This window comes from Artemia sp. Qi Xiang Cuo, chromosome 1 (assembly GCF_049724085.1).
Source record: "Artemia sp. Qi Xiang Cuo chromosome 1, ASM4972408v1, whole genome shotgun sequence".
NCBI classification, from domain to species: domain Eukaryota; kingdom Metazoa; phylum Arthropoda; class Branchiopoda; order Anostraca; family Artemiidae; genus Artemia; species Artemia sp. Qi Xiang Cuo.
Window position 1 is genome coordinate 35,356,017 of NC_142794.1, and position 27,021 is coordinate 35,383,037.

At 34.1% G+C, this 27,021-nt stretch overlaps 2 protein-coding genes across 5 annotated transcripts in view; one reads left to right on the forward strand and one right to left on the reverse strand.

Moving 5' to 3' along the window:
* LOC148956238 (uncharacterized) overlaps positions 1 to 6,188 on the reverse strand; it is a 52,227-nt gene extending 46,039 nt beyond the window's left edge. For 2 of the 4 annotated variants that reach the window (XM_089094618.1, XM_089094635.1), the window contains exon 1: positions 6,055 to 6,188. The gene's annotated coding sequence lies outside the window, so the exon portion shown is untranslated. Of the gene's footprint in view, positions 1 to 6,012 lie in introns of all 4 variants that reach the window. The other 2 variants (XM_089094640.1, XM_089094626.1) reach the window with 1 other exon arrangement.
* A 2,288-nt stretch (positions 6,189 to 8,476) lies between these two features.
* On the forward strand, positions 8,477 to 25,180 carry LOC148956239 (cardiolipin-specific deacylase, mitochondrial). The gene is made up of 2 exons (XM_089094664.1): positions 8,477 to 8,528; positions 23,515 to 25,180. The coding sequence occupies exon 2, from the start codon at positions 23,547 to 23,549 to the stop codon at positions 24,840 to 24,842; it is 1,296 nt and encodes a 431-aa protein (XP_088950790.1). The 5' UTR covers positions 8,477 to 8,528; positions 23,515 to 23,546; the 3' UTR covers positions 24,843 to 25,180.
* Positions 25,181 to 27,021: the final 1,841 nt, after the last annotated feature.

Sequence of the window (27,021 nt, forward strand, 5' to 3'; positions counted from 1 at the left end):
CTGAAATTACATTATTCCGTATTCCTTGCTGTTATCAACAAACGCGTGGGTTCTTCAACATAATCCTGTTCTAATTCGACAGAAACTGACAGGCCTAGAGTACAGTTCTAGTGAACAGCACGTTACTGCAACCACAGCACAAATAAATAGAGATACTAAGGATCTACAGACTTTTCTTGAATTCCTTCTAGAGAGCTCTCCTTTCACTAGTTCCACAGAGCTTAGCTTAGAAAGAGCACCCATGGTTCAATCTGTGACAGCTATTGTACTTTTGTTAATTGATGCTGTACCTCCCCTACTGTTGTCTTTCGTGGATACAGCACTGGTCCAACCACAAAAGATGCTATGCACAACCACAGTGTAAGGGAAGCCAGCATCAAGTGATTGATTTCACTTTAGGGTTGAAGCTCCAGAAAAAGAAGGAAGAGTTTTTGAGCAACTCTCAGAACAAACAGCAAATTATAAGCTACATTGGGGAAAAACTCAGAGCCAAAGGATTTGAAGTTGTCCATACAAAGGACAATGCTGACTATCTAATCATGAAGACTGCCGCAACAAAAGCAGAAAACTCTGAAACAATAGTTCTTGGCAACAACACTGACCTTCTGATTCTACTCTTGTATCACCTTCTGCCTAATGCAAAAACACTTTACTTTGAATCGTCAGCGAATGTAAAACAAGTGATAACATGGTTCTGGTGCCTCAACAAAGTTAAAAAAAAAAAAAAAAAAAAAAAAAAAAAAAATGCAAGAAGTATCCAGGCTGCTTCTGGTAGAGCACAAACTCTTGGGATGTGACACAACTTCACGAGTTTTCAGACTTGGAAAGCAAGTTGTGCTACCTCTTTTGAAGAAGAGCAAAGTGTTCAGAAAAAAAAAATGTGAAGTGTTTCTGGATGAATCATTGTCCAAAAATGGAATTGTGAAAGTGGGTGAATATCTTCTCCTCTGCTTGTATAAAGCGCGACCAAACGAAGATCTCACTAAGCTGCAATATTGAATTTTCTTGGAAAAAGTTTCTTCGTCTAATACTACAGCATTTATTAAGCCTGGAAGGCTTCCACCAACCAAAGCTACAGCTTCATTCCACTCCCAGCGAGTGCGCTCCAGGTATCCCATTGGAAAGGGGAACCAGCTGACCTCTACTAATAATTTCTCCCCAGCAAAACTTAATTTTTCCAACTAGTTGACTAATAACTTCTCCCCAGCAAAATTTAATTTTGCCAACTAGCTGGAAACAAATATTACCCCAGAAAACAATTCATTTTCGAACTATTAACTTCTCCCCTCCCAGGAAGTTCCCATTTCCTTTTAATCCTTCTTTATGACATCCTCTCACTTCAAACAAGGGCAACTTACTTTCCTTTTAGCCCTAGACAGTTGGCCAAAAAAGAAAACCTTTGGCAATTTGTCATCCTTCATCTGCAGAATGTGCCCTAGCCATCTCAACCTTTCCTTCATTATAGTCCTAGAAAGCAGGATTGAACTGCATTTTTTGTACAACCTACTGTTTGGAATATGGTCAGTTGTCTGGGTACCCAGAACAATCTGTAGGCAATTTCTATGGAAAACATCTAGCAGATTGTCATCCACTTTTTAGAATTTCTTTCAGTTTTGTATATATTGATGGGATCACCAGGGAGGGAGGGTTGCTTTGTTGTCAGGATAACAACTAATATATTGAAAAAGAGCATGAAATACGAACACTGTTATTTTTATTTCATTAGATTGTTGAAGACAAGGAGCACAACTAGTGATATCAATGCTGTGTTTTTCAAGTCAACTATGCTGCCTTAAAAAGTGCAGATTTTACCTATAGTTACTGATGTTCTTTTTTTAGTTTTTTATTCAAAGATATTGCCTTCAAAAGTGCAAATTTTACCTATAATAACTGAAGTTTTATACTGTGATCACTGCCAAGCAGTTGTTTTCTTTATGTCTAGTAATTCAAATGGTTTTAAGAAATGTCTGCAATTCAAGAAAGCAAAAGTTTGATACTTAAGTGAGTTATTTTGTCCATAGGCCTACTTATTAGCCATTAGCAGCTGGCTCAGGAGTCAGGCTTCCCTTCAACTTTTCGTTTTCTTTCTTTCATTTTAGGTGTCAGTTTTGTGATCAGCAGATAGAAAAAACCCAGAAAAGCATTTTATACTGATTTTACCCCTGACTTCAATTGTCCCTTTTATTCCCCTCTTTCCCCTGTTATGGTGGGGCTCATGTTCTTTATTTCATTTTGGATGTCAGTTTTGGGATCAGCAGATAGAAAGACCCCAGAAAACATATTTCAAAGTGCTTTCTACCCCTAGTTAAATTTTCCCCCTCTTCCCCCTGTTTTCTGTAGTACTCTTATTCTATACTGAATTTTAGATGTCAGTTTCGTGATCAGTGTATGGGAAAGCCAAGAAAACTCACTTCAAACTATTTTCTGGGCATGTTTGGCAGTTTTCCCAATTTACCCTGCATTTCCCTTTTCCCCTGTTTTTCGGATACTTTCCCCACTTGGATTTATGGTGACTTTAGCATGTTGTACAGAATTTGTTTCTGTTTATTTTGGTACTATTTTTGTTTATATTGCAATTTGTCCAGGTCAAACCCTAAAAGTCCTGGACTAATGTTAAGAAAACAATTCTTACTTCATAACATGCAGAATAATCCTAGTTAACACATTTTGCACAGGAAGAACCTTTATCTTCACTTGTATCACTGTTGTACAATTTCTTTTAATAAAATTCAGAAAAATAAATATGGATTCAACTACATTTTTCCATTTTCAAATTATCTATATGCAAATATGTAATATGTAAATATACGTAAATATCTATATGTATTATGTAATTAAAAACCATCAGTGCCATTTGATAATTTCTCACAAAAACAAATCAATAGACAAACAGTCTATTGATAAATTGGGTTAAGTTAGGTGATTAGTTAGATGGCAGTTGGGTGTTTGTTTATAAATGCTTTCCAGGACTTAAAGAATAGACAAAATTATATATAAATGTGATAGGAAAAATGAAAATACAAGGAAAATAGTGAAGATGAAGGTTCTCCTCCTGCAAAATATGTTAACTAGGATTATTCAGTAAATATTTTGCTGTTCATATTATTGACTTATGAATAAAGTAAATACACCACTTGTTGCCTTTTTTATGCTCTCTACAAGAATATAATAATCACTTTTCTCACAAATTCAAATTTAAGCCCTTTTTGAACCCTTGATAATGAAAAAAAATTCTAGTTTTTGGATATATAAAAGGCTTAAACCATTCATTTCAAACTTACTACTTGCTTATAAATTCTTTTTCGAAGTTATATAATCCAAAATCATTGACTTATCATGATTAAGTTGGGTAAAATATTCAAAACAATTTCTCCATTTTTCTGTGTACCATGTTTGCACCAAGCATTAAAGGGGACTCTACCCTTTGACTATTGGAAAAAATTACTTTATAAGCTTATATAGAATGGTACTATCCAATCTCCTTATAATTAAAAACATTTTAGTCATCTAGTTGGAAAATTTGGCCCATCTGTACAGGAGAAATCTATATTTGCCAACTAGTTGACAATAAATGCCCCAGCAAATGTTTCCTTTTATAACTAGTTGACTAATAATTTTTCCCCAGCAAAACTTATTTTTTCCAACTAGTTAACTAATAACTTCTCCCCAGCAACACTTGAATGTGTCAACTAGCTGACAATAAATATTGCCCCAGCAAAACTTTCATTTTCCAACTAGTTGACTAATAACTTCTCCACAGCAAAACTTAATTTTGCCAACTGGCTGGAAACCAAAATTCCCAGCAAAACTTTCATTTTCCCAACTAGTTTAATAACTTCTCCACAGCAAAACTTAATTTTGTGAACTAGCTGGAAACAAACATTCCCAGCAAAACTTTCATTTTCCAACTAGTTGACTAATAACTTCTCCCCAGCAAAACTTAATTTTGCCAGCTAGCTGGAAACAAACATTACCCTGGAAAACAATCCATTTTTAAACTAGTAACTTCTCCCCTCCCAGGAAGTTCCCATTTCCTTTAAATCCTTCTTTATGACATCCTCTCACCCCAAACAAGGACAACTTGCTTTCCTTTTAGCCTTAGACAGTTGGCCAAAAAAGAAAACATTTAGCAATTTGTCATCTTTCATCTACATAATGTGCCCTAGCCATCTCAAGATTTCTTTCATTACAGCCCTAGGAAGCAGGATTGAACTGCATTTTTTGTACAGCCTACTGTTTGAAATATGGTTATTTGTCCGGGTACCCAGAACAATCTGTAGGCAATTTCTATGGAAAACATCTAGCAAATTGTCTTCCACTTTTTGGAGTTTTCTTTTACTTTTGTATATACTGATGGAATCATCAGGGAGGGAGGGTTGCTTTGCTGTCAGGATAACAACTAATATACTGAAAAAGAGCATGAAATAAGAACACTGTCATTTTTATTTTATTAGCTTACCATTTTTTTTTGAGAAGTGCTGCTAAACTGAAAATTTGAATAATGTACCCTTCTATTCTTAGAGATGTGTGCACTCACAGTTTCAAGTAGCCCAGCCTATAATAAATAGGCCGGGTTGAAAGCCCATTGACAAAATAAAGTTTTGTTGGGGAGAAGTTACTAGTCAATTATTTGAAAAATGAATTGTTTTCTGGGTCAATGTTTGTTTCTAGCTAGTAGGCAAATTTCAGTGTTGCTGAGGAGAAGTTATTAGTCAACTAGTTGGAAAATAGATTGTTTTCAGGGGCAATGTTTGTTTCCAACTAGTTGGCAAAATTAAGTATTGCTGGGGATAAGTTTTTAGTGAACAAGTCAGAAAATGAATTGCTTTCTGGGACAATGATTCATTCCAGCTAGTTGGCAAAATTAAGTGTTGCTGGGGAGTAGTCAACTGGTTGGAAAATAAAAGTTTTGCTGGGGAAATGTTTCTTGTCAACTAGTTGGCAAATAGCCTAGGTAAAGTTCTACAAAATCATATTATTGAGTTAGGGTAAAAGTGAATACACCATTCAATGCCTTTTTTTTATGCTGATTATGAATATAATAATCATTTCTGTTGGAAATGAATTTCAGCCCCCACCCCTATGTATGCCAATTCAGAGATAGGTTAGGTTAGGTAATAGCCTATATCGGGGGGGGGGGCTGAAATTCATTTCCGAAAGTACACTGGACTCGTCCATATCGCTAGCAAGTGCGATTTAAGGTAATTATATGTGTAATCAGCATAAAAAAAGGCATCAAATGGTGTATTCACTTTATTCCTAACTCAATAATATGATTTTGTAGAACTTTACCAGCAAATATAGATTTCTCCTATACAGATGGGCAAAATTTTCTAACTAGATGGCAAAAATATTTTTAATTATAAGGAGATTGGACAGTACCATTTTTTCTGTCAGCTTTGACATTTTTGACATATAAGAGAAACATCAGTTTTTAAGTGGCCTAATGGAACAAGAAGAAAACATGCCAGATTTGTTTTGAATTGTTTTTAAACAACTTAATCTTGACAAATCAAAGTTTGTGAATTATACAACTTTTACAGAATGGATTTATAATGAAATAGTAAGTTTGAGACACATGTTTTAACCCATTGTTATATCCAAAAAATATAGGCTAGGATGAAATTATTATTTTCAAGGGTCCTAAAAGGGCTTAAAATTGAATTTGCAAGAAAATCAATAGTAAAATTCTACTTTAGCTACTTTTCAGTTTCCTCTAGAGGGAGAAGGAGTGAAGGTAGGTATTTCAAAATACCTTCCCATGACATACTTTAGCCTGTAGGCCTAGACCCATCCCTGAAAGTTTCATTTTCCTAACCTAATTCCTTTCCAAGATAGCCAAAATTAGCTAAAGTGGAATTTTACCAAAGCAATTATTTTATTCAGAAAGAGCATAAAAATGGCATCTAGTGGTATGTTCAATTTATTTGTAGGTCAATAATGTGAACAACAAAATATTTACCAATTATTCTGCATATAAAAAAAGTAAGAATTGTTTTCTTAACATGTTACCGTATGTACTGGTAAAACCCTAGGCTTATATCGAAATAACTTTCCTTCCTTGTTTTATCTGACTCGCCCAGTTCCAGAATTGGGTACCCAGTCGCCCAACTGCCGTGCTTATTAAATTTGAATCTTTGAATTCTTAAACACCATCTCAAAACATTATGTAGCTTTCCATATATCTTTCATACGGGCCTATGCATGTGTTTCCTACTCCCGTCCAGTGATGCCAAACGTGGTATAATTGTACCATTTTGGTACATTTCACCTCTACTGGTACAATTTAGTACAATCCCATAAAATATGGTACATTTTTACAAAATTATGGTACAATGTGGTTAAATTCAGTATTTTTGTACCTATGTCTACATTCTTTGACCTACAATTATTTTGTTTCACCCTGATCTGTTCGGCATAGTCAAAATATGAGAGAGCCAACCAGTCACCTATTTTCCTTCTTTCGTTATCTGACACTTCAATTGCGGTGCCCAAAGATTGACAAAATCATCTGTCTGTGTATCAACATGAAGTCTTACCGATTGACGACGAAGCTATAATGACACTTTGATTCGTGATGGTTGGGAATATACTGGAATAAAAACAAAAACCAACCACCCAGGGTGAATCGCCTTAGTTTGAAAGTCTTTATTAAGGACAAAGGAGCGTGCTAAGAGAAATTAAAAGTAAGAAGAAATTTAAAATAAGGCGATATAGCTCAACTGCATATATATATATATATATATATATATATATATATATATATATATATATATATATATATATATATATATATATATATATATATATATATATATATATATATATATTTTTATATATATATATATATATATATATATATATATATATATATATATATATAGTTTTGATTTTGAGGTGTTGGTAACACTGCTGCCGTCTCCAGGGTTGCCACCGAGGTTACGTTCGTACCATTTTTGGTACGTATTAAATATTGTGGTACGTTTTACGTTACGGTCCAAAAAAAGTTACATTTTTGTTACGTTTTTGAATTTATGGTACAATTACGTTACACTTTTAAATAATGAACAAATTTTACATTTTCTGAGTAATATATTTTTCCCCCTGTGAAAAGATTCGCTGTTCACATTTTAATTACACTGACATGAGTATCGACATTCTTTCAAATCGCAGTCATTTAGTCTTATCACACAATCACTCGGCTATTCGAATGAGAAAATACCCACTTTGGATATTCTCTCTCGAGCAAAGATTATCATTCGCTTAGAGACAAGTGACAAAATTCAGTTAGTCACCAACTTTCATCAGTTGGTTTTGAACTTGAATCTTGTTCTCCAAGCAGTGATATTGAAATTATATTGAAAATTAACAAACTGAGGCCAGGAAGGAAAATTTTTCATAAAAACAGGTAAATAATGGAAGAAGCTATTTTCTTTATAATTTCTTTTTAAATATGTGATTATATATGTATTATTCTTCGGGTAACAACACTAAAAACCTCACCCCCCCCCCAACGCCGTACCCAGGATTTTTTTCGGAAGGGGTTTTAAACAAATATTTTTTTCGGGGGGGGGGGGGGGGGTTACACAAAAAAACTTAAAAAACGCATACAAAATTTTTTTATATCCATTTTTTTTACGTTTTAACTAGTCAACCAAATATTTCGGGGGGGGGCGGGGTGAGCCCCCCTCCCCCCTCGTTGGACGGCGGTGTCTCCCCCCGTCGGAGTGGGTGGTCCTAATATCTGATTATATAACAAATTTGATCTCTTTATATGGTATTATGAACGGCTGATATTAACAAAATATATGAAGCTGTAAAAATGAGTCATTTTTTGGTTTTAACCAAGGCTATATCCAAGCATTGAGGAGTGAGTGGATTAGTTGAGCGGGAATTTTTGATTTAAGGCTCGAATTTTTCCAAGTATCGTGGTCACTCTTTTTACACTATACCCCCCACACATTCTGACGTCCCATATATAACTGTATAAATATATTTCATTGTTATGTCGATTCTTGTAATGGCATCCTCGCTTGTAATATTCTTTCATTTTCTTTTATATTGTTAAGTAAGAATTTGAGTGGTTGATTTCTTTTAATATATTCGAATTTTAATGCAAGTTTATTGTATATTGGTTTTTATTCATTTGTTTTGCAGAGGACGGCCCTTGGATATAGGGTCGAAATATTCCTTTAAAGTTGTGGTCCAATGTATTATATAAAATTTTTTATTTGTCTAAGCTTTTTTTTTTTGTGTGGTGTTTATTACTTTTTTTTCATTAAACTATATTTTTATTTCTAGAAAGGACGACCATGTCCCCCCCCCCTGACTGAACTCAGTTGAGAAACCATTTATGTAAACCCGACTTAACAAGTTGCTTTCCTGGGAAAATGACCGAAAAAGTTAATGTTTTTTTTGTATTTCGGGCAGGCATTTTTCGATATGGTGGCAACCCTGACCGTCTCACATCTTAGGAAGAACCTGAAGAAAATATGTCCAAATTACAGCTATTTTAAGGATTTGTAAATGTTAGACATAGCCTACTCGTTACCTTTATTATAAGTTGGAATAAGATGGATTTCTTGAAGTCCTGTTATAAGTTGTTGTAGACATACAAGTCATGAATAGTGTTCTTAGAAAGGATCAGATTTGTTGAGGCTCAACAGGCCTGTGGCAATCCTAGCCGAGGATTTGGCTGTATGACGGGTTCACTGTAAGGAAGGTAAAATTCTACTTTAGTTACTTTTGGCTATCTTGGAAAGGAGTTGGGTTAGGAAAATGAAACTTTCAGGGATGGATGTACTTGGTAAGGTTTGTCCTAGGAAGGTCCTTTGACGCAGGTACATCTACTCATCCCCTCACTATCTAGAATAGTAAATTTCTGAAACTTCCTAGTTTTGGTCAACTAAGATTTAATACTTTATTACAATCATAAATATAAATATCAGCTTACATTACACAACTTATGCTTTTAACCTTGTTCATTAAAATATATTCCAAAATCCTATTTAAATCCTAAGCCATTTAATTTTCAAACCATGCTGACTTTCTTTATGGTATATGAATCCCGGTTAGTTGTGATGTCACACTTGCCTTATCAGACACCCTTACCCTTAAGGGTAGCAGGCACATGCCAAACGACTCTGTTGATAAGACCATTTAAACTGTATTAATTAGTGAAAGGATTTCACAAGAGATATCAGTAAAAATAACCTAATCCTTTTTAGAGGACAAATTATGTCATAGGAAGATGTTTAGGAAGCATTAATAGATAGAGTGCTAAAAACATCAGAATCGACTTCAGAGGACACGTTATATCACGGAAAGAGGTTTTTAAAATCCCCCTTCCCCCCAAACTCAAAATTTACACAATTTTACTTTAGTAGCTTTTAAATATTTATAAAGCACTAATAGATAGAGAGCTACAATTTTCAGAATTGACTTCAGAGGACACATTATATCACGGGAAGAGGTTTTTAAAATCCCCCTTCCCCCCTAACTCAAAATTTTCCAAAATTTTAATTTAGAATCTTTTTAAATAATTCTAAAGCACTAATAGATAGAGTGCTAAAAACATCAGAATCGACTTCAGAGGACACGTTATATCACGGGAAGTGGTTTTGAAAATCCCCCTTTCTCCCAAACTCAAAATTTTCCAAAATTCTACTTTAGAAGCTTTTTAAATATTTCTAAAGCGCTAAGACATAGAGTGCTAAAAACATCAGAATCGACTTCAGAGGACACGTTATATCACGGGAAGAGGTTTTTAAAATCCCCATTCCCCCCAAACTCAAAAATTTCCAAAGTTTTACTTTAGAAGCTTTTTCAAATATTTCTAAAGCACTAATAAATAGAGCGCTACAAGTTTCAGAATCGACTTCAGAGGACACGTTATATCACAGGAAGAGGTTTTTAAAATCCCCCGTCCCCCCAAACTCAAAATTTCCAAAATTTTACTTTATAAGCTTTTAAATATTTCTAAAGCACTAATAGATAGAGCGCTACAAGTTTCAGAATTGACTTCAGAGGACACGTTATATCACGGGAAGAGGGTTTTAAAATCCCCCTTCCCCCTAACTCAAAATTTTCCAAAATTTTATTTTAAAAGCTTTTTAAATATTTCTAAAACACTAATAGATAGAGTGCTAAAAACATCAGAATCGACTTCAGAGGACACGTTATATCACGGGAAGTGGTTTTGAAAATCCCCCTTCCTCCCAAACTCAAAATTTTCAAAAATTCTCTTTTAGAAGCTTTTTAAATATTTCTAAAGCGCTAAGACATAGAGTGCTAAAAACATCAGAATCGACTTCAGAGGACACGTTATATCACGGGAAGTGGTTTTGAAAATCCCCCTTCCCCCCAAACTCAAAATTTTCCAAAATTTTACTTTAGAAGCTTTTTAAATATTTCTAAAGCACTAATAGATAGAGCGCTACAATTATCAGAATCGACTTCAGAGGACACGTTATATCACGGGAAGAGGTTTTTAAAATCCCCCGTCCCCCCTACCTCAAACTTTTCCAAAATTTTATTTTAGAAGCTTTTTTAAATATTTCTATAGTGATAAGACATATAGTACTAAAACATCAGAATCGACTTCAGAGGACACGTTATATCACGGGAAGAGGTTTTTAAAACCCCCCTTCTTCCCAAACTCAAAATTTTCGAAAATTCTACTTTAGGAGCTTTTTAAATATTTATAAATCGCTAAAACATAGAGTGCTACAGGAAGAGGTTTTGAAAATCCTCCTTCCCCCCAAACTCAAAATTTTCCAAAATTCTACTTTAGAAGTTTTTTTAAATATTTCTAAAGCGCTAAGACATAGAGCGCTAGAAATATCGGACTCGACTTCAGAGGACAAATTATATTATGGGAAGATGATTTTGAAATCCCCCTCCCCCCAGATTCAAAATTTTCCAAAATTCTACTTTTAAAGCTTTTTTAATATTTCCAAAGTGCTAAGACATACAGTGCTAAAAACATAAGAATTAAAACCAGAGGACACTGTCTATCACGTGAAGAGGTTTTTAAAATACTCCTTGATCCCAATCTCAAAAATTTCAAAAATTCTACTTTAGAAGCTTTTTAAAATATTTCTAAAGTACTAAGAGATAGATAGCTACAAGTTTCAGAATTGACATCAGAGGACACGTTATATCACGGAAAGTGGTTTTTAAAATTCCTCTTACTCCCTAACTCAAAATTTTCCAAAATTCTACTATAGTTGGTTTTTAAATATTTATAAAGCGCTAAGACATATAGTGCTCAAAACATCAGAATAGACTTCAGAGGACACGTTATATCACGGGAAGAGGTTTTTAAAATCCCCTTCTTCCCAAACTCAAAATTTTCTAAAATTCTACTTTAGGAGCTTTTTAAATATTTCTAAAGCGCTAAAACATAGAGTGCTAGGGGAAGAGGTTTTGAAAATCCTCCTTCAAGGAGGATTTTCAAAGCACTCTACGGGAAGAGGTTTTGAAAATCCTCCTTCCCCCCAAACTCAAAATTTTCCAAAATTCTACTTTAGAAGGTTTTTTAAATATTTCTAAAGCGCTAAGACATAGAGCGCTAGAAATATCGGAATCGACTTCAGAGGAAAAATTATGTTAGGGGAAGATGTTTTTGAAATCCCCCTTCCCCCAAACTCAAAATTTTCCAAAAAGCTACTTTAGAAGCTTTTAAAATATTTCTAAAGCAATAAAAGATAGAGTGCTAAAAACTTCAGAATCGAATTCAGAGGACACGTTATATCACGGGAAGAGGTTTTGAAAATCCCCCTTCCTCCCAAACTCAAAATTTTATTTTATAAGCTTTTTAAATATTTCTAAAGCACTAAGACATAGAGAGCTAAAAACATCAGAATCGAATTCAGAGGACATCTTATTTCACGGGAAGAGGTTTTGAAAATCCCCCGTCCTCCCAAACTCAAAATTTTCAAAAAATATACTTTAGTAGCTTTTTAAATATTTATAAAGCACTAATATATAGAGTAATAAAAACATCAGAATCGAATTCAGAGGACACGTTATATCCCGGGACGAGGTGTTGAAAATCCCCCTTCCTCCCAATCTCAAAATTTTCCAAAATTATATTTTAGTAGCTTTTTAAATATTTCTAAAGCACTAATAGATAGAGTGCTAAAAACATCAGAATCGAATTCAGAGGACACGTTATATCACGGGAAGAGGTTTTGAAAATCCCCCTTCCTCCCAAACTCAAAATTTTCTAAAATTCTGCTTTAGGAGCTTTTTAAATATTTCTAAAGCGCTAAGACATAGAGCGCTACAAACATCAGACTCAACTTTAGAGGAAAATTTATGTTACGGGAAGATGTTTTTTATGTCATGGGAAGATGTTTTTGAAATACCCATTACCCAATGAAATTTTGACAAAACAACATTTTACCTTAATTTTCAGTTATCAGATTCTTTTTCTCTGGCTTTAGTTCTGAAAATGCAATTTCAGTTATTTGAGTAGAATTTTAAGCCATATCAATGTTTTATTTCCAAAATTTAGGAAATGTATTTGCATATATTTAAAACCTTATAAGTTGGGATTGAGAAAAATTTTTGAAGCTGAAAACAATTTTGTTGTACTTCATTTAAACAGAAGATCTATTTTGCAAGGTTCCGTTGCTATAACTCACAAATTTTTAAAGGTTACTCAAAGTTTTAGAAATCCCCCTTACCATTCATCCCATTCCCCCTTCATACTCTAAAATCTGGTTGATAATTTGAAATTTGAAAAGCCTTATTTTCCACGGGGGTATTTTTTGGGGGGAGGGGGATTTTCCGTGAGGGTATTTCTCGTGGGGAGGGGGTATTTTCTGCGGGGAGGTATTTTCCGGGGGGGATTTTCCGGCGGGTATTTGCCAAGAACCACAAATTTGATGGTATGAGTTTTATTAAAATCTTTTACTTTTAGGGGTTGTTTCCCCTTTTACGAAACTCAGACAAATTTGTTACACAGGCAATTTATCAACCAGATTTTAGAGTATTATTCCGGTGCAACACGTTGCAACGAAATGGTCAGCTTAGATTAGTATACGCAGGGGCACCGCGAGCAGGTTGCTGACCACTGCCCCCACCCCCCCCCTCCCCCCGCTATCAAATCTCCTGTCAACTAACCGTCAAACCCTTGAAAGAAAATTTTTATATAAGTTCCAACATTTTTTACATATTTTAAATCGCGAATGTAAAAAAGAAAAGCAAAATTTTTCAACATTATATAATTAAGCTATTTGAATATGTTTTATGTGGTTACTCAACTCAAAATGTTAAGGGGTTTCCAAAAAGAATAATCAAAACTAATATAGATTATTTGGTACTTGTGCATTATAAATAACCCACCACTATAGACTGTACAAGGAAACCAGATAAACAGGTATTTGTTAGACACATGGATCGCAAAGCGTGATTTCTTATTGCGTTTACAATATTTAAACTGTGTTTTTTTTGGGTTTAGGGAGGGACAAAGGTACCTAGGTTAGGTTACATATTTAATATATGCTATGATTTACCCCCCACCCCCTAATGTGCAAATATATAGCCCAAATTTGTTTATAAACTATTATATTTTCATCCTATTTTATTTTATTTCATTAGCAGTAACCAAACTTAACTTCTTTCGTGTATAGTGGTGGATTATTTATAATGCACAAGTACCAAATAATCTATAGTCAAATATTTACTTCTGCCCCCTCTCTCCCTCTCCCTATTTACACTTTAATAACGTCTCGTAGCTTCAAGAATGAAGATTGCTACACTAAACTATTTGGACAAAAACATTTGAATTGCTTTAAGAACAAATGGGGTTAGATACTGTAAATTGCCAAAGTTCCTGTTACAACGTTTTAAACATTAATTAGTAAATAATACCCATAAAAAACAAATTAGTTGGGGTTATAAAGCTCCAATATATGGTTCATGAAATGGTGCATTCTAAAGGAGATTGAATATTTTTTTTTGAAATAGTGCTCTGCCAGATATCCTTCCATCTGTTCTTCTCTTTTTCAATATATGGGTATATTGTCTTGAACGTCACGCCAGTGTCTTTCAATGTTTTGTATGTGAGCACCTGTTGCAGGGTCAACAAAATTTATGCTGTGGTTGACATGTAAATGCTGATAGCCCTGGCTAGCCAGGCAATCGTAGGCCCTCCAACAGTCACTGATAATTGTTGTCCCTGGCAGGATTCGGTTTTGGATAATTCCCAACAATGTGGCACTACTTCTATCCGGCACAGAAACCATGAATGAATTGCCAGTTCCTCGCTCTATTCCACCAAATACCCATTTACCCTTGACAATCCGACCACTATTATATTTACGCTTCCCAAATTGGGCTTCATCTATCTCAACAATGACTCCTTCTCCTCCCAAAGGAGCGAAGTTTGAATGACATATGTACATACAAACCTCTCTGCAGAACTGGCTCCAATCCACAAAGGTTTGTTTACAACAAGTAACATTGTTGATCATGAAATCCTCCCTTGGAGGCGGAATTTGAAGCCAAATCATCAAAAAACGGAAATTTTCTAGCTCAGAAAGGTGTGAACGAGCCATCCATGTTTTGTCATAGATCGATTTTGAAAAAGTACACTTTACCTGAGAATATTCACGGCCACCTCGGATAGGTATAAGCCTAGACTTCTGGCAACGGAACAAATTTCTATATTTTACGCAAATCTGGCCACAAATATCGCAATTCCTGCTTCTCAATAACATGCCATGGTTATAATACAACTCTAAGACTGCCTCAACAGTAGAAAATTGAACGATACTACCACAGAAATTTATTTCACAAAAATTGCAAGACATTCTCAATAATTGTCATTTACAGACTGAAGCTGTAACTCGTAATATCTATTGCGGCTTTAATTAATTGTTTCATTGTTAAACGGCGGGAATAGTTGAACAAAGATAACAGTGAATTGGGTTATGAATATATTGGAAAGATAGGTCTACTTAGTATGGGTTTTTCCTGCATTTGAAATAGTCGCTTCTTAACAGATGTAAATATCCTCGTCGATTCTGATGTTTTTAGCACTCTATCTATTAGTGCTTTAGAAATATTTAAAAAGCTTTTAAAATAAAATTTTGGAAAATTTTGAGTTAGGGGGGAAGGGGGATTTTAAAAACCTCTTCCCGTGATATAACGTGTCCTCTGAAGTCAATTCTGAAAGTTTTAGCTCTCTATCTATTAGTGCTTTAGATATATTTAAATGATTATAATGTAAATTTTTGAAAATTTTGAGATTGGGGGGAAGGGTGATTTTAAAAACCTCTTCCCGTGATATAACGTGTCCTCTGAAGTCGATTCTGATGTTTTTAGCCCTCTATGTCTTAGCGCTTTAGAACTATTGAAAAAAGCTACGAAAGTAAAGTTTTGGAAAATTTTGAGTTTGGCGGAAGGGGGATTTCAAAAACATCTTCCCATAACATAAATTGTCCTCTGAAGTCGATTCCGATCTTTGTAGCGCTCTATGTCTTAGCGAATTAGAAATATTTAAACAACCTTCTAACGGAGAATTTTGGAAAATTTTGAGTTTGGGGGGAAGGAGGATTTTCAAAACCTCGTCCTTTAGAGTGCTATTAAAATCCTCCTTGAAGGAGGATTTTCATAACCTCTTCCCATAGCACTCTATGTTTTAGCGCTGTAGAAATATTTAAAAAGCTCCTAAAGTAGAATTTTAGCAAATTTTGAGTTTGGGAAGAAGGGGGTTTTAAAAACCTCTTCCCGTGATATAACGTGTCCTCTGAAGTCGATTCTGATGTTTTTAGCACTCTGTGTCTTAGCGCTTTAGAAATATTAAAAAAGTTTCATAATTAGAATTTTGGAAAATTTTTAGTTTTGGAGTAAGTAAGATTTTCAAACCAACTTCCCGTTATATAACTTGTCCTCAGAAGTTCATTCTGATATTTGTAGCGATCTATCTATTAGTGCTTTTGGAATATTTAAAAAAGCTCCTAAAGTAGAATTTTGGAAAATTTTGAGATAGGGGAGAAGGGGGATTTTAAAACCCTCTTCCCGTGATATAACGTGTCCTCTGAAGTCGATTCTGATGTTTTTAGATCTCTATCTCTTAGTGCTTTAGAAATATTTAAAAAGATTCTAAAGTAGAATTTTGGAAAATTTTGAGTTTGGGGGGAAGGGGGATTTTAAAAACAACTTCCCGTGATATAACGTGTCCTCTGAAGTCGATTCTGATGTTTTTAGCACTCTATCTATTCGTGCTTTAGAAATATTTAAAAAGCTTTTAAAATAAAATTTTGGAAAATTTTGAGTTTGGGGGGAAGGGGGATTTTAAAACCCTCTTCCCGTGATATAACGTGTCCTCTGAAGTCAATTCTGAAAATTTTAGCGCTCTATCTATTAGTGCTTTAGAAATATTTAAAAGCTTCTAAAGTAAAATTTTGGAAATTTTGAGTTTGGGGGGAAGGGGATTTTAAAACCCTCTTCCCGTGATATAACGTGTCCTCTGAAGTTGATTCTGAAATTTGTAGCGCTCTATCTGTTAGTGCTTTAAAAATATTTAAAAATGCTTATAAAGTAAAATTTTGTACCTTTTTTAGGTTGGAGGGACGGGGGAGTTCCAATACAACTTCCTGTTAGCTCAGTTGTCATCTGAAGTCTATTCTGATGTTTTTAGCACTCAATCTCTTAGCGCTTTAGAAATATTTAAAAAGCTTCTAAAGTATAATTTTGGAAAATTTTGAGTTTGGGAGGAAGGGGGATTTTCAAAACCACTTCCCGTGATATAACGTGTCCTCTGAAGTCGATTCTGATGTTTTTAGCACTCTATCTATTAGTGCTTTAGAAATATTTAAAAAGCTTTTAAAATATAATTTTGGAAAATTTTGAGTTAGGGGGGAAGGGGGATTTTAAAAACCTCTTCCCCTGATATAACGTGTCCTCTGAAGTCAATTCTGAACCTTGTAGCGCTATATCTATTAGTTCTTTATAAATATATAAAATATTCTAAATTAAAATTTTGTAAATTTTGAGTTTGGGTGGAAGGGGGATTTTAAAAACCTCGTTACGTGATATAACGTGTCCTCTGAAGTCGATTCTGATGTTTTTAGCACTTTATCTATTAATGCTTCCTAAACATCTTCCTATGACATAATTTGTCCTCTAAAAAGGATTAGGTTATTTTTACTGATCTCTCTTGTGAAATCCTTTCCCTAATTAATACAGTTTAAATGGTCTTATCAACAGAGTTGTTTGGCATGTGCCTGCTAACCTTAAGGGTAAGGGTGTCTGATAAGGCAAGTGTGACATCACAACTAACCGGGTTTCATATACCATAAAGAAAGTCAGCATGGTTTGAAAATTAAATGGCTTAGGATTTAAATAGGATTTTGGAATATATTTTAATGAACAAGGTTAAAAGCAGAAGTTGTGTAAGGTAAGCAGTGATTTATATTTATGATAGTAATAAAGGATGAAATATGAGTTAAAAAAAACTAATAATGTGCAGTAATTTACCATTATATAGAGGGGGGGATGAGTGGAGGTAGGTACTTCAAAGTACCTTCCCGGGACAAACCTTAGCATGTACATCCATCCCTGAAAGTTTCATTTTCCTAACCCAACTCCTTTCCAAGATAGCCAAAAGTAACTAAAGTAGAATTTTACCGACTTTAGGCTATGCCTCATTCTTTTATGGAGCAAACATAAATAAAGTCATGCAGATGATTTTTTATACCTCATGCTATTATAGAGCTAGCAAAAAAAAGCCATAGAGATGACTTTTTATACCTCACACTATTATAGAGTAAATATGAATAAGGTAACACAGATGACATTTTATAGGCTACCTTGTACAATTGTAAAGAAAACATGAATAAAGTCCTACAGATATTTTTTTAAACTTCATACATTTATAGAGGAAACATGAATAAATTCATACAAATTACTTTTTATACCATATATGTTTGTAATTATATATTTCTATTTCTAGAGAAAAGATGATCATTACTTATATATTTTTGAAAATCCAACTCAGGCCAACAATTACCCCTCAATGTGAAGAGGCCCTTTTCACTGCAAAGAAGCTTGCAGAAAAAAACTTCATAAGCACAGTAATTTCCAAAAACAAGTGACAGGTGGCTCAATGCATAGGAAATACTTAATTAGTGCTATGAATTTTAACATTAGGGGGGGGGGAGGATGGCATAAAGTATAGCAGAGCTCAAAGTCATACAGAAGGCATTATACTACCCTAAACATACATAGAAAAACAACAAAGTCATGCAGATAACTTTCTTGGTTTTCTTCTTAAACATGTGTGTTGCACTAAAATGTTCTACAGAAGACATTATATTACCCCACTTATACATAGAAAAAACAAGAAAAAGTCATACAGATGACTTTATGCCTCCTGCTATTACAGAACAAATGTAAACAAAGTCTTACAGATGACTTATTATACCTCATGCTATTATAGAACAAACATGAATAAAGTCCTACAGATGACTTTTTATACATCATTCCAATTATTTAGAATGATAAAAAGTCATACAAATGACTTTTTATGCCTCATTCTTTTATGAAGCAATCATAAATAAAGTCATACAGAATACTTTATATTATCCTACTTTTGCATAAAAAAAACAACAAAAATTCATACAAATGACTTTCTTGGTTTTCTTCTTAGCTGTATATGATGCACTAGAATGTTATACAGAAGACATTATACTACACAACTTATATATAAAAAAAACAAGAAGAAGTCATACAGATTACTTTATGCTTATTCTTTTATTGGGCAAACAGAAATAAAGTGACACAGATGACTTTTTATACCTCCTGCTATTATGGACTAACACATAAAATCTTACAGATGACTTTTTATACCTCATTCCAATATTAATGTATGACCATGCCAAGTCATAAGGAGTCATGTTAAGAAAACAATTCTTACTTCATAATTTGCAAAATTATCTTAGTTAACATATTCTCCAGGAGTGGGCACCTTTATCTTCACTATTTTGCATTAGTTTGCATAATTGGGCAAAATTTAGCAAAATTTTTGATTTCTGCAGAAAATTCAGTATAAATCAGGCAGCAATTTGGTAAAATTTACGAAGATTGCTCCCCCCTCAATTAAATGAGCCTCAGGATGCTCCTGGTGCAGGGGATGGGGTATCTCTATCCAAATATGGTAAAAAAAAATATGCAACTCATATATAAATATAGAGACTAGTGAGGGAGTAGGGCAGGCCCAAGGAAAAGAGAAGGTAAATTATTCTGTTTACAAGGTTTTGTGTATCTTAGTTTATGCTAGAATATACTAAAATTCAGGGGGGAGCCATCTTCTCCCCCATTGGGTAAATTGCAAAATAATGGCAAAGTACAATATTTTGAGTGTGACCTTTTGATTCTTACCAAATTGAGGCTGCTATATGGTCAGTATATTTTACTAACAAAATTATTTATGTTAAAATTATTTTTACTGCCCAGCCCTCCTCACAATTGCCTTTTTTGCAATAGACCATAGAACTCCTCTACATTTAATCAAACTCCTTAATTACAAGTTTTCTTCAAGAAACAACTTTTGACCATGTACGGTCTCACAAATAGCCTATATCTGAATTGGCCAGACTTGGCAAATATACCTTTGCCAGCTCAAACATCCTTAACATTAAACATATGCCTACTCCTTGTAAAATAATTTTCTTCTTAAACACGGGCTCATTTTTTTCTTTTCATTGGTAAGGGAGATTATGTTAATTTTTAAGCTTTTTTTGGAAAATAAAATAAATTCATTGAGGGTGGCCTACATGACTTATAAACAAATTTGTTCAATGCCACACTTGTCATAAAGCTCCTTGCTTTATGACATCTTGCTTATGGTAGCATCTAGCATTATTTTCCTCTGAGACTTGGTAAGTTTCTGAAACAGCCTAAAATTAAGAAATTTGTTGAATTTCTTTATTTTGCTGAACTTCAAAAAATTAAAATCTTTTATTAGCTGTCACAACTTCAACAAGGTTCTCACAAACAATGTATCACACATCAACCGAAAGACTAAACACATATTTCTCAGATAGATGCTCATTGGAAAGGCTATTGGAAGAGGTGAAACTGTCCCTTCCAAATCCAACCCACTGAGTTGAATAATGGTGTGCTGTATGGAGGGGGAGGGGGAGGTATCTTGATAGGTTGTTTAACCAATATTGGTTGATATTCTAAACACCAACTTCTCTTTAGGCCTACTATGGATTATGGAATGAAACTGAATTTCAATATAGGGTCTTTATCCTCTTCTAAAGAAAAATGATGTTAAGCAGATCCGTTCTTTTTATTTCAGAGATTGTAATTTTTTACTTTATGTTCCCCTCCCCCTGGCATAGTAATGGTAAGATAATTCATAAGTTTGATGTCCCTAATATAACTGCAAAGCTGGCCATGCTGCATGGAAGGTTGTCAGAATCAGCTTTTTATTGTTTATTGCCTCATCATCCTTTGTTCCGTCTATTCTGTTAATTTCATTGTAGTGTTTTTTTTTTGTATTTGTAGTGTATTTTTTGTAGTGTATTTCATTTTCTCTTTTGTCTTTTTTTTTAGTTATTCCACAAGTTTCATAACTTGTTATGATGTAGGTTATAAATAAATTATTATTATTATTAATTCAGTTGTTAATCAATATAAAAATACAGTGAAAGTTTTAGGGGGTAATAAGCAAAATTTACATTTGTTTACTGCTAATTAATTAGGCACTTACAAAGGAGAAGGGAGTATTCATGCAAATGTCTCCCAGAATTGAGAGATTTATGCAGTTTTTTTTCTGTGGTATCATATTTCTGTATAAATCGTATATTTTTGAACTTTTGTCCCCTCCTAAGTGTTAACCCCCTCCCGAGATAAAATCCTGGATACATGCCTGGTTGGAGGGGGGAATATCCTTAACTCTGGTAAAAATAAGATCCCAGTTATTTGTCAAGCAAGGATATATCAAATACTATTGGACTACAAAAATTGTTATGCTGGTAGAACCCATCCAAATTTTGGAACATGTTTACAACAACAAGGATAGCATAACAAAGGTTCTAAATTCTACCTATCTTCGTTTTTCTTTTGATTCAGCTGTGAGCAGCCATGTTTTGAAAGCCCTAATTGTTCTGTACTTTTTGAAGATATCACTCATTGTCAAAGATCTAGGTATTAAACAAACTGTTTGAGGGTCAATTGAACCTAAACTTGAGTTACTAATGATACTTCTTTAATTGAGATTTGAGAGAATATATGATTAATACATTATACCCAAATTTGATTTAAAATGATCTAACATATTATATACCAATAATCAATTGCAGTGAACCTATATCTAAAAGACTTACAAGATTAGCTGCCAAAAATAGCAATACATGCTATAAAAACTTGGTCTTGATATGATTTTGTCTGGGTTTATTTTCTTGTTTGTTAGTATTAGCTGAACTTGCTTAAAGTTGCTTGCGTTTTGCTTTTTGCTGGTTTTAGTTTTCTTGTTGTTACTGTAACCAGAATTGTATCTTGCTCTATTTGCTTATGTTACTCAATATTCAATAAGTCTCTTCTACAATTCACTTGTCTTTAAAACTTTCTCATTCCATTATCCTGTTTATTGTTTTCAAAACAATTTCAAAGCATGATAAAGATACATCAGAAAAAATTAATCCAGAAAAAAATATTGCTTCACATAAATAGGTAGATTCATTGATGGATTCAAGAAAGGGAGCTTTCTTACTAAGTAAACGACAACATTACGCCAAAAATTGTTCTGGGATCCAATATATTAAGTAGAAAATTGGTCGGCCAGCTCAGATACATGATATGCTGAACACTAAATGTCAATGTTGCCACTGAATTTTCTTGAGTAATAGCCAAATAATAAGAACAAAAAACAAGTATTGTCAAGCAATATCAATCATCATTATTCATTTGACCTGTTTTACAACAGGTCAACCAGTCAAGTAGTACCACTGCATGCAAGTTGCTATAGAAAAAGAGGATCATCCAGTACTACTAATTCCAAGATTTTATTAAAATAAAAAAGAACATGTAGTATTATTTTTTTTCTTTACAAAAATATAAATTGAGTAAAGATGTTTGAAAACTTTTGAGCATAGACAGTTATGCACAGGCTTTTTTAACACTGTTTAAAACGTGTACATCTTACACTTTGGGGTCATTAGTAATAGTAACACCAAGGATGCTGATGTAAGTAATGTTCATTTCAAGGGCCAGTGGTGCTAACTCATAGAAAAGTAGAGGGAGGGACAAAATGTATTTTAAAAAACATAGGGGGGAGGGTTCAAGGACTGATGTAATTCAAAAGCTTGTATCTGTGAGGGAACTCATTTCCCAGGTCATAAACCATAACAAGGAATAAAGTGGCCCCAGTAGGGTTCCCTGGAAATTGCATAATAAACAGGAAAAGAGTCGGAATAAACATTCTGATATCCTCCTTCTTACAGGCTATTTGAAAGAAAGTTTTTTTTTTACAAAATTAGCTACAGTGCTAAAGTCCAATGTTTTTTTAGTAGTATATAGGTGAGGATACTCTGATTAACAAAGTCTTTTTGGAGGTCAACCAATACTAGGCTTAGGCAAAGATTTTACCTCTAGAGTTAACTTAAAATAGTGTGTCACTAATTCGAATATTGAAATTGGGGGAACAGTCTTGGAATTGAATGTTAAGACAACTCGAGGCTATAAAATTCTATTAAAAGTAAGAAAGAGAAGCATATTGAATGATCTACATTTAGGATAATTCCTTGCCACTCTGATCAAGGAGGAAATATCTTTGTAAATTACAAGTATAAAAGGGCCCTTAATTTTTGTAAAGGCCTAGAATTTAGCCAAAATCAATCCCAGGAAAACTCTCTGAAAGATTGCTAGGAATCACTATTTGTAAGATTGAAAATCAAAATGCTTTATTGCTATAGAGAACAGAGGCTTAGCAGAGAAGATTAAAAGATGGTTGGAAATATTCAATATAATTTGAAGTATCACTTATTATTGCAATCTGAATATTGGAACTTTGGAAATGGTCTCTGAAGAAATGTGTTTAGTGACCTACCTCTAAGATGATTCCTTGTCACTCTGTACAAGGAGATTTCTTGTAAATTACAAATGTAAAAGGGCCTTTACTGTTTAAGAATATTCAAAAGAAACTAATGAAAGTCTTTATGCCTATCATTTATTTACAGTTTCAAAGGTTTGCAAGTTTTAAACTTGGAAATGACTTTTTTTTTTATAAAAATTAGCCTGCTTTTTAAAATGTGAAGATCTTGACAGAAATAAACCTGTTTGGAGATTTATATGTACAACTGTTTTAATTATATGTCTTCATAAAAGAAAATTTAATTTTTATTGTTTTCATATTAGTCCTTATTCCATGAATACTCTCTTTTTAAAAGCCACTTTTTACTTAGTTCCTTTTCATTTGGGTTGTAACTCCAAAGGGCATCTTTTGATACATTAGATTATATTTTAATTGAATTTTTTTATTTTTTATTGTAGAGGCATCTGCATGGCTTTAAATTGCTTTCATAATGGGATCAAAAAGCAATCTTGACCGGCTATATAGAACACTGCTACTGTCGAAGTTTTTCGTCAAAGGCTGGGGAAAAGTGGATCATTATGAAAAGCTTTTCAACTTTCGAAAGGTTTTTATATCAAAGCCAGGCAAAGCAGCAGAACTAGTTGGCAATAACTACAATGTTGTGCTTCAAAAGGAAGAAATGTCTGACCACACGATTACTATATCTGGTCAATTTAAGTCACCCTTTGTTGATTTTTTGCCAGGGTTACTTCCAGAAGAAGCAGAAATCGCTACATTTCAACTTGTGATTCCCAAAAAGTGGAAAACTAATATTAAACCAGTTTGTATACATATGGCTGGAACCGGAGATCATTATTTCTGGAAAAGACGTACGTTTATGGCCAAGCCTCTTGCTAGAGAATATGGCATTGGTTCAATAATATTAGAAAACCCTTATTATGGAAGTCGAAAACCAAAGTACCAAACTAGGTCTTGTCTTCACAACGTTTCTGATATATTTGTAATGGGTGGATGCCTAGCTTTGGAAGCAGCCGTTTTATTAAACTGGTGTAAAACACAGGGTTTTGGGCCTTTGGGCTTAAGTGGTATTTCCATGGGAGGTTATATGGCCTCAATAGCAGCTGGCGCTTGGCCAGAACCAGTGGTTTTGGTTCCTTGTTTGTCTTGGACAACAGCATCAACTGTATTTACAAAAGGTGTTATGAGCAGTGCAATAAATTGGAAGTTACTTGACACGCAGTATAAATCTGTATCTGATTATCGTGAGAAGTTTCTTAGTTTACTGAAGTCACCAGAAGATGCCTCAGAAAAAGTGTTTTTAGTGTGTGAAAATCCAAAGGATTCTAGTGTTTTTTGTAACCAGCTTGAAGTTGAGACAGGTGTTGAAAAAAGGGCGTCAGTATTGTCTAATGGATTATTAGGTTGGAACTTTCTCTCCATACCAAACTTTTCAATCCGAAAGTCAGAATCTGTTATTAAACATGAGAAAAGTTATTTAGAAGCAACAAATTTTATGCGGGGGCTTATGGACGAATTTACACATTTAGGAAATTTTTGCTTACCAGCTGATTTAGACATGATTATTGTTGTGGCTGCAAATCGTGACGCCTATGTGCCAAGAGAGGGTGTAAAATCTCTGGACGAGATTTGGCCTGGCATCGAAGTTCGTTATGTAGATACTGGTCACATTGGTGCTTACTTAAAATATCATGGCTTGTTCAAGAGAGCAATTTTTGATGCATTTGAAAATTACCGTACAAAGTACTTGCTAAATAAAAGTGTCTGAGAGTTTTTAGGGTACTGCCTTCTAGTCTTTCAGTTAAAATAACTTTGATACTCGTGTAGTTTGGGGCGTTTTGTTATACATAATAAAAAAAAAAAAAATTATGGGACTCTTAGTTTTACTAATTTTATGTTAACAGAGTTGTTTTAATAAAGTTTTGTGCTGTACTGTTGTTTCGTTTTGTTAGTGGTGTGCTTTAGGTTTGTCACTGCTGGGGAATTGATTTGTATTATTTTGTCTTTGCGTTAATGTCATCACTGGTTGTATAAATGCTATATCAATGTTACAAAAAGCTTTTTTTTTATACATATCTTTGACTATAAACTTATAAAATCCAGCCGTCTTTCTTGATAAACTAGTTTTGCTTCATAAATTTAGCACTATTTAAATTCCCTTTGCCTTTGCAATACATTTAAAGTATTTGTAATACCTTTAAAGTTTTATGTAGCACAATTTGGTTTGTAGTACCTATGAACCGTTACAGATTTCTTTAACTATAGGAGGATAATCAAAAGAAGTTTCACGATCTTTATTCCTTTTTCTCTTCTCGTTTCTCTTCTTCTTCTCTTTTCTCTGTCTGGTTCTCTTTTGTTTCGTTTTCCTTGAAATAAACTTACTGCTGTCGCCTGTCGCGCAAATTTTTATTAACTTTTTCTTTTATAAAAACTACGGATCTAGCTGCACAGACTGACAATATTGATTCGTTGGAGTCACGAGAAGTGAAATATTTCATTACCCTAAAAAGCGTGGAGTTACTTCTTTTGAGGCGGTGCTCAGACGGGCAACATAAGAGGCGCATAGGGTGCCAGTTCTTATGCAAAGCTGCTCAGACGGTTGGAATCAAAATAATGCTCTGGCCAAAAGCTTCTATCCAAGTGAGGCCATAAATCAACTAAACGGAGAATATAGGACAAGACCCTCTGAAAAAGAAGCAACCACGCCATCAGCTATGCTCCTCCACATGTCTTTATTCACAATTTTATCCCTTATGCCAAGGAGATGAGGGCTCATATATAGCTAGTTTTTCATGCACAAGTTCAGTTAAAGCCGCCTTCATTTCCAGTGAACCGATATGTTCAAATTTAAAGATTTTTTCAAAAAACTGCTTCTCTATTGGTTCATCGTAAGCTCTCTTACGTCAAAAGTTGCGAAATTTTCATTTTCGACGCAAGGACCGCAAAAGCACTAGTTACGTCGCCGTCTGAGCGCCACCTAACAGGAACTTTTCCGAGAATTTGAGCCATAAAGCAGAACATAATGAAGTCAGGCTCTATTGAGAGAGACTTAAAAAACTGAAAACAGGATTATACTAATCATCTTTTTCTAGCTTCACAAGCTGGATTTAATTTTCAAACACCTAACGGGTGTTCCTAATGGGTCCATTCTATGTCTCTGCTGTGTCTCACTGTTTCCTGATCAGAAGTGAGCAGTCTTAACATGGTAGAAGTGATGGATTTGCTCTTATCTGCTGTATTGTGTGAAAGATGTTTCTTTCTATTCCTCCATAGGACTATTAGGGACACGAACTTTTGCATTTAACCTTAAGAATTTCTGGGAGGCTACCAGACAGCATACTTCTTTTTACAAAATTTCATCAAAAGGCTAACAATATGTGGGGGAAATTGTATTTGAAAGGCGGGATATTACGCAGAAAACCGATGCAGTACTTTAATTCAAAGTAAAGATCAAATCAATAAAGCCTTGCTTTTACTTTGTTCACTTTCGTATTTACGGGTGTTTTCTGGATTAGATATTTTTATTATCCATAACTATGGCTAGAAGGAAGTAGTCACTATGTTTTTTTCTAGAACATAAACGTTTTGACATACGGGGTGCAGGTGACGATTGTGCTCATGGGTCTCTCAAATGACAATTTAACATATTCTTGCTAGATGAGTTCCAAATGTGTTGCTCTCAAGTTAATAAAAGCTAATTAGCTTGAAAACCTTCTTTATGCTTCCGAACCTATTTGAAGAAGAACAAAACCAATTTCGAACTCTATTTTTTGAAAATTCAGACCGCAAAGTTTTCTCTGCTGAAAATATGAGCAAGTAATATAATCCAATTCCCATATTAACTGAAATATCTTCTGTGTATCCCTAGCCACGTCTCTAGATACATACTGCTTTGTTGTTTATTTGTGGTCTTTCCAAAGGAAAGGATTTTTTGTTGTTTAAGAAAA

Coding starts and splice junctions, on each gene's coding strand:
- LOC148956239 (XM_089094664.1), top strand. CDS start 23,547: ATGGGATCAAAAAGCAATCTTGACCGGCTATATAGAACACTGCTACTG.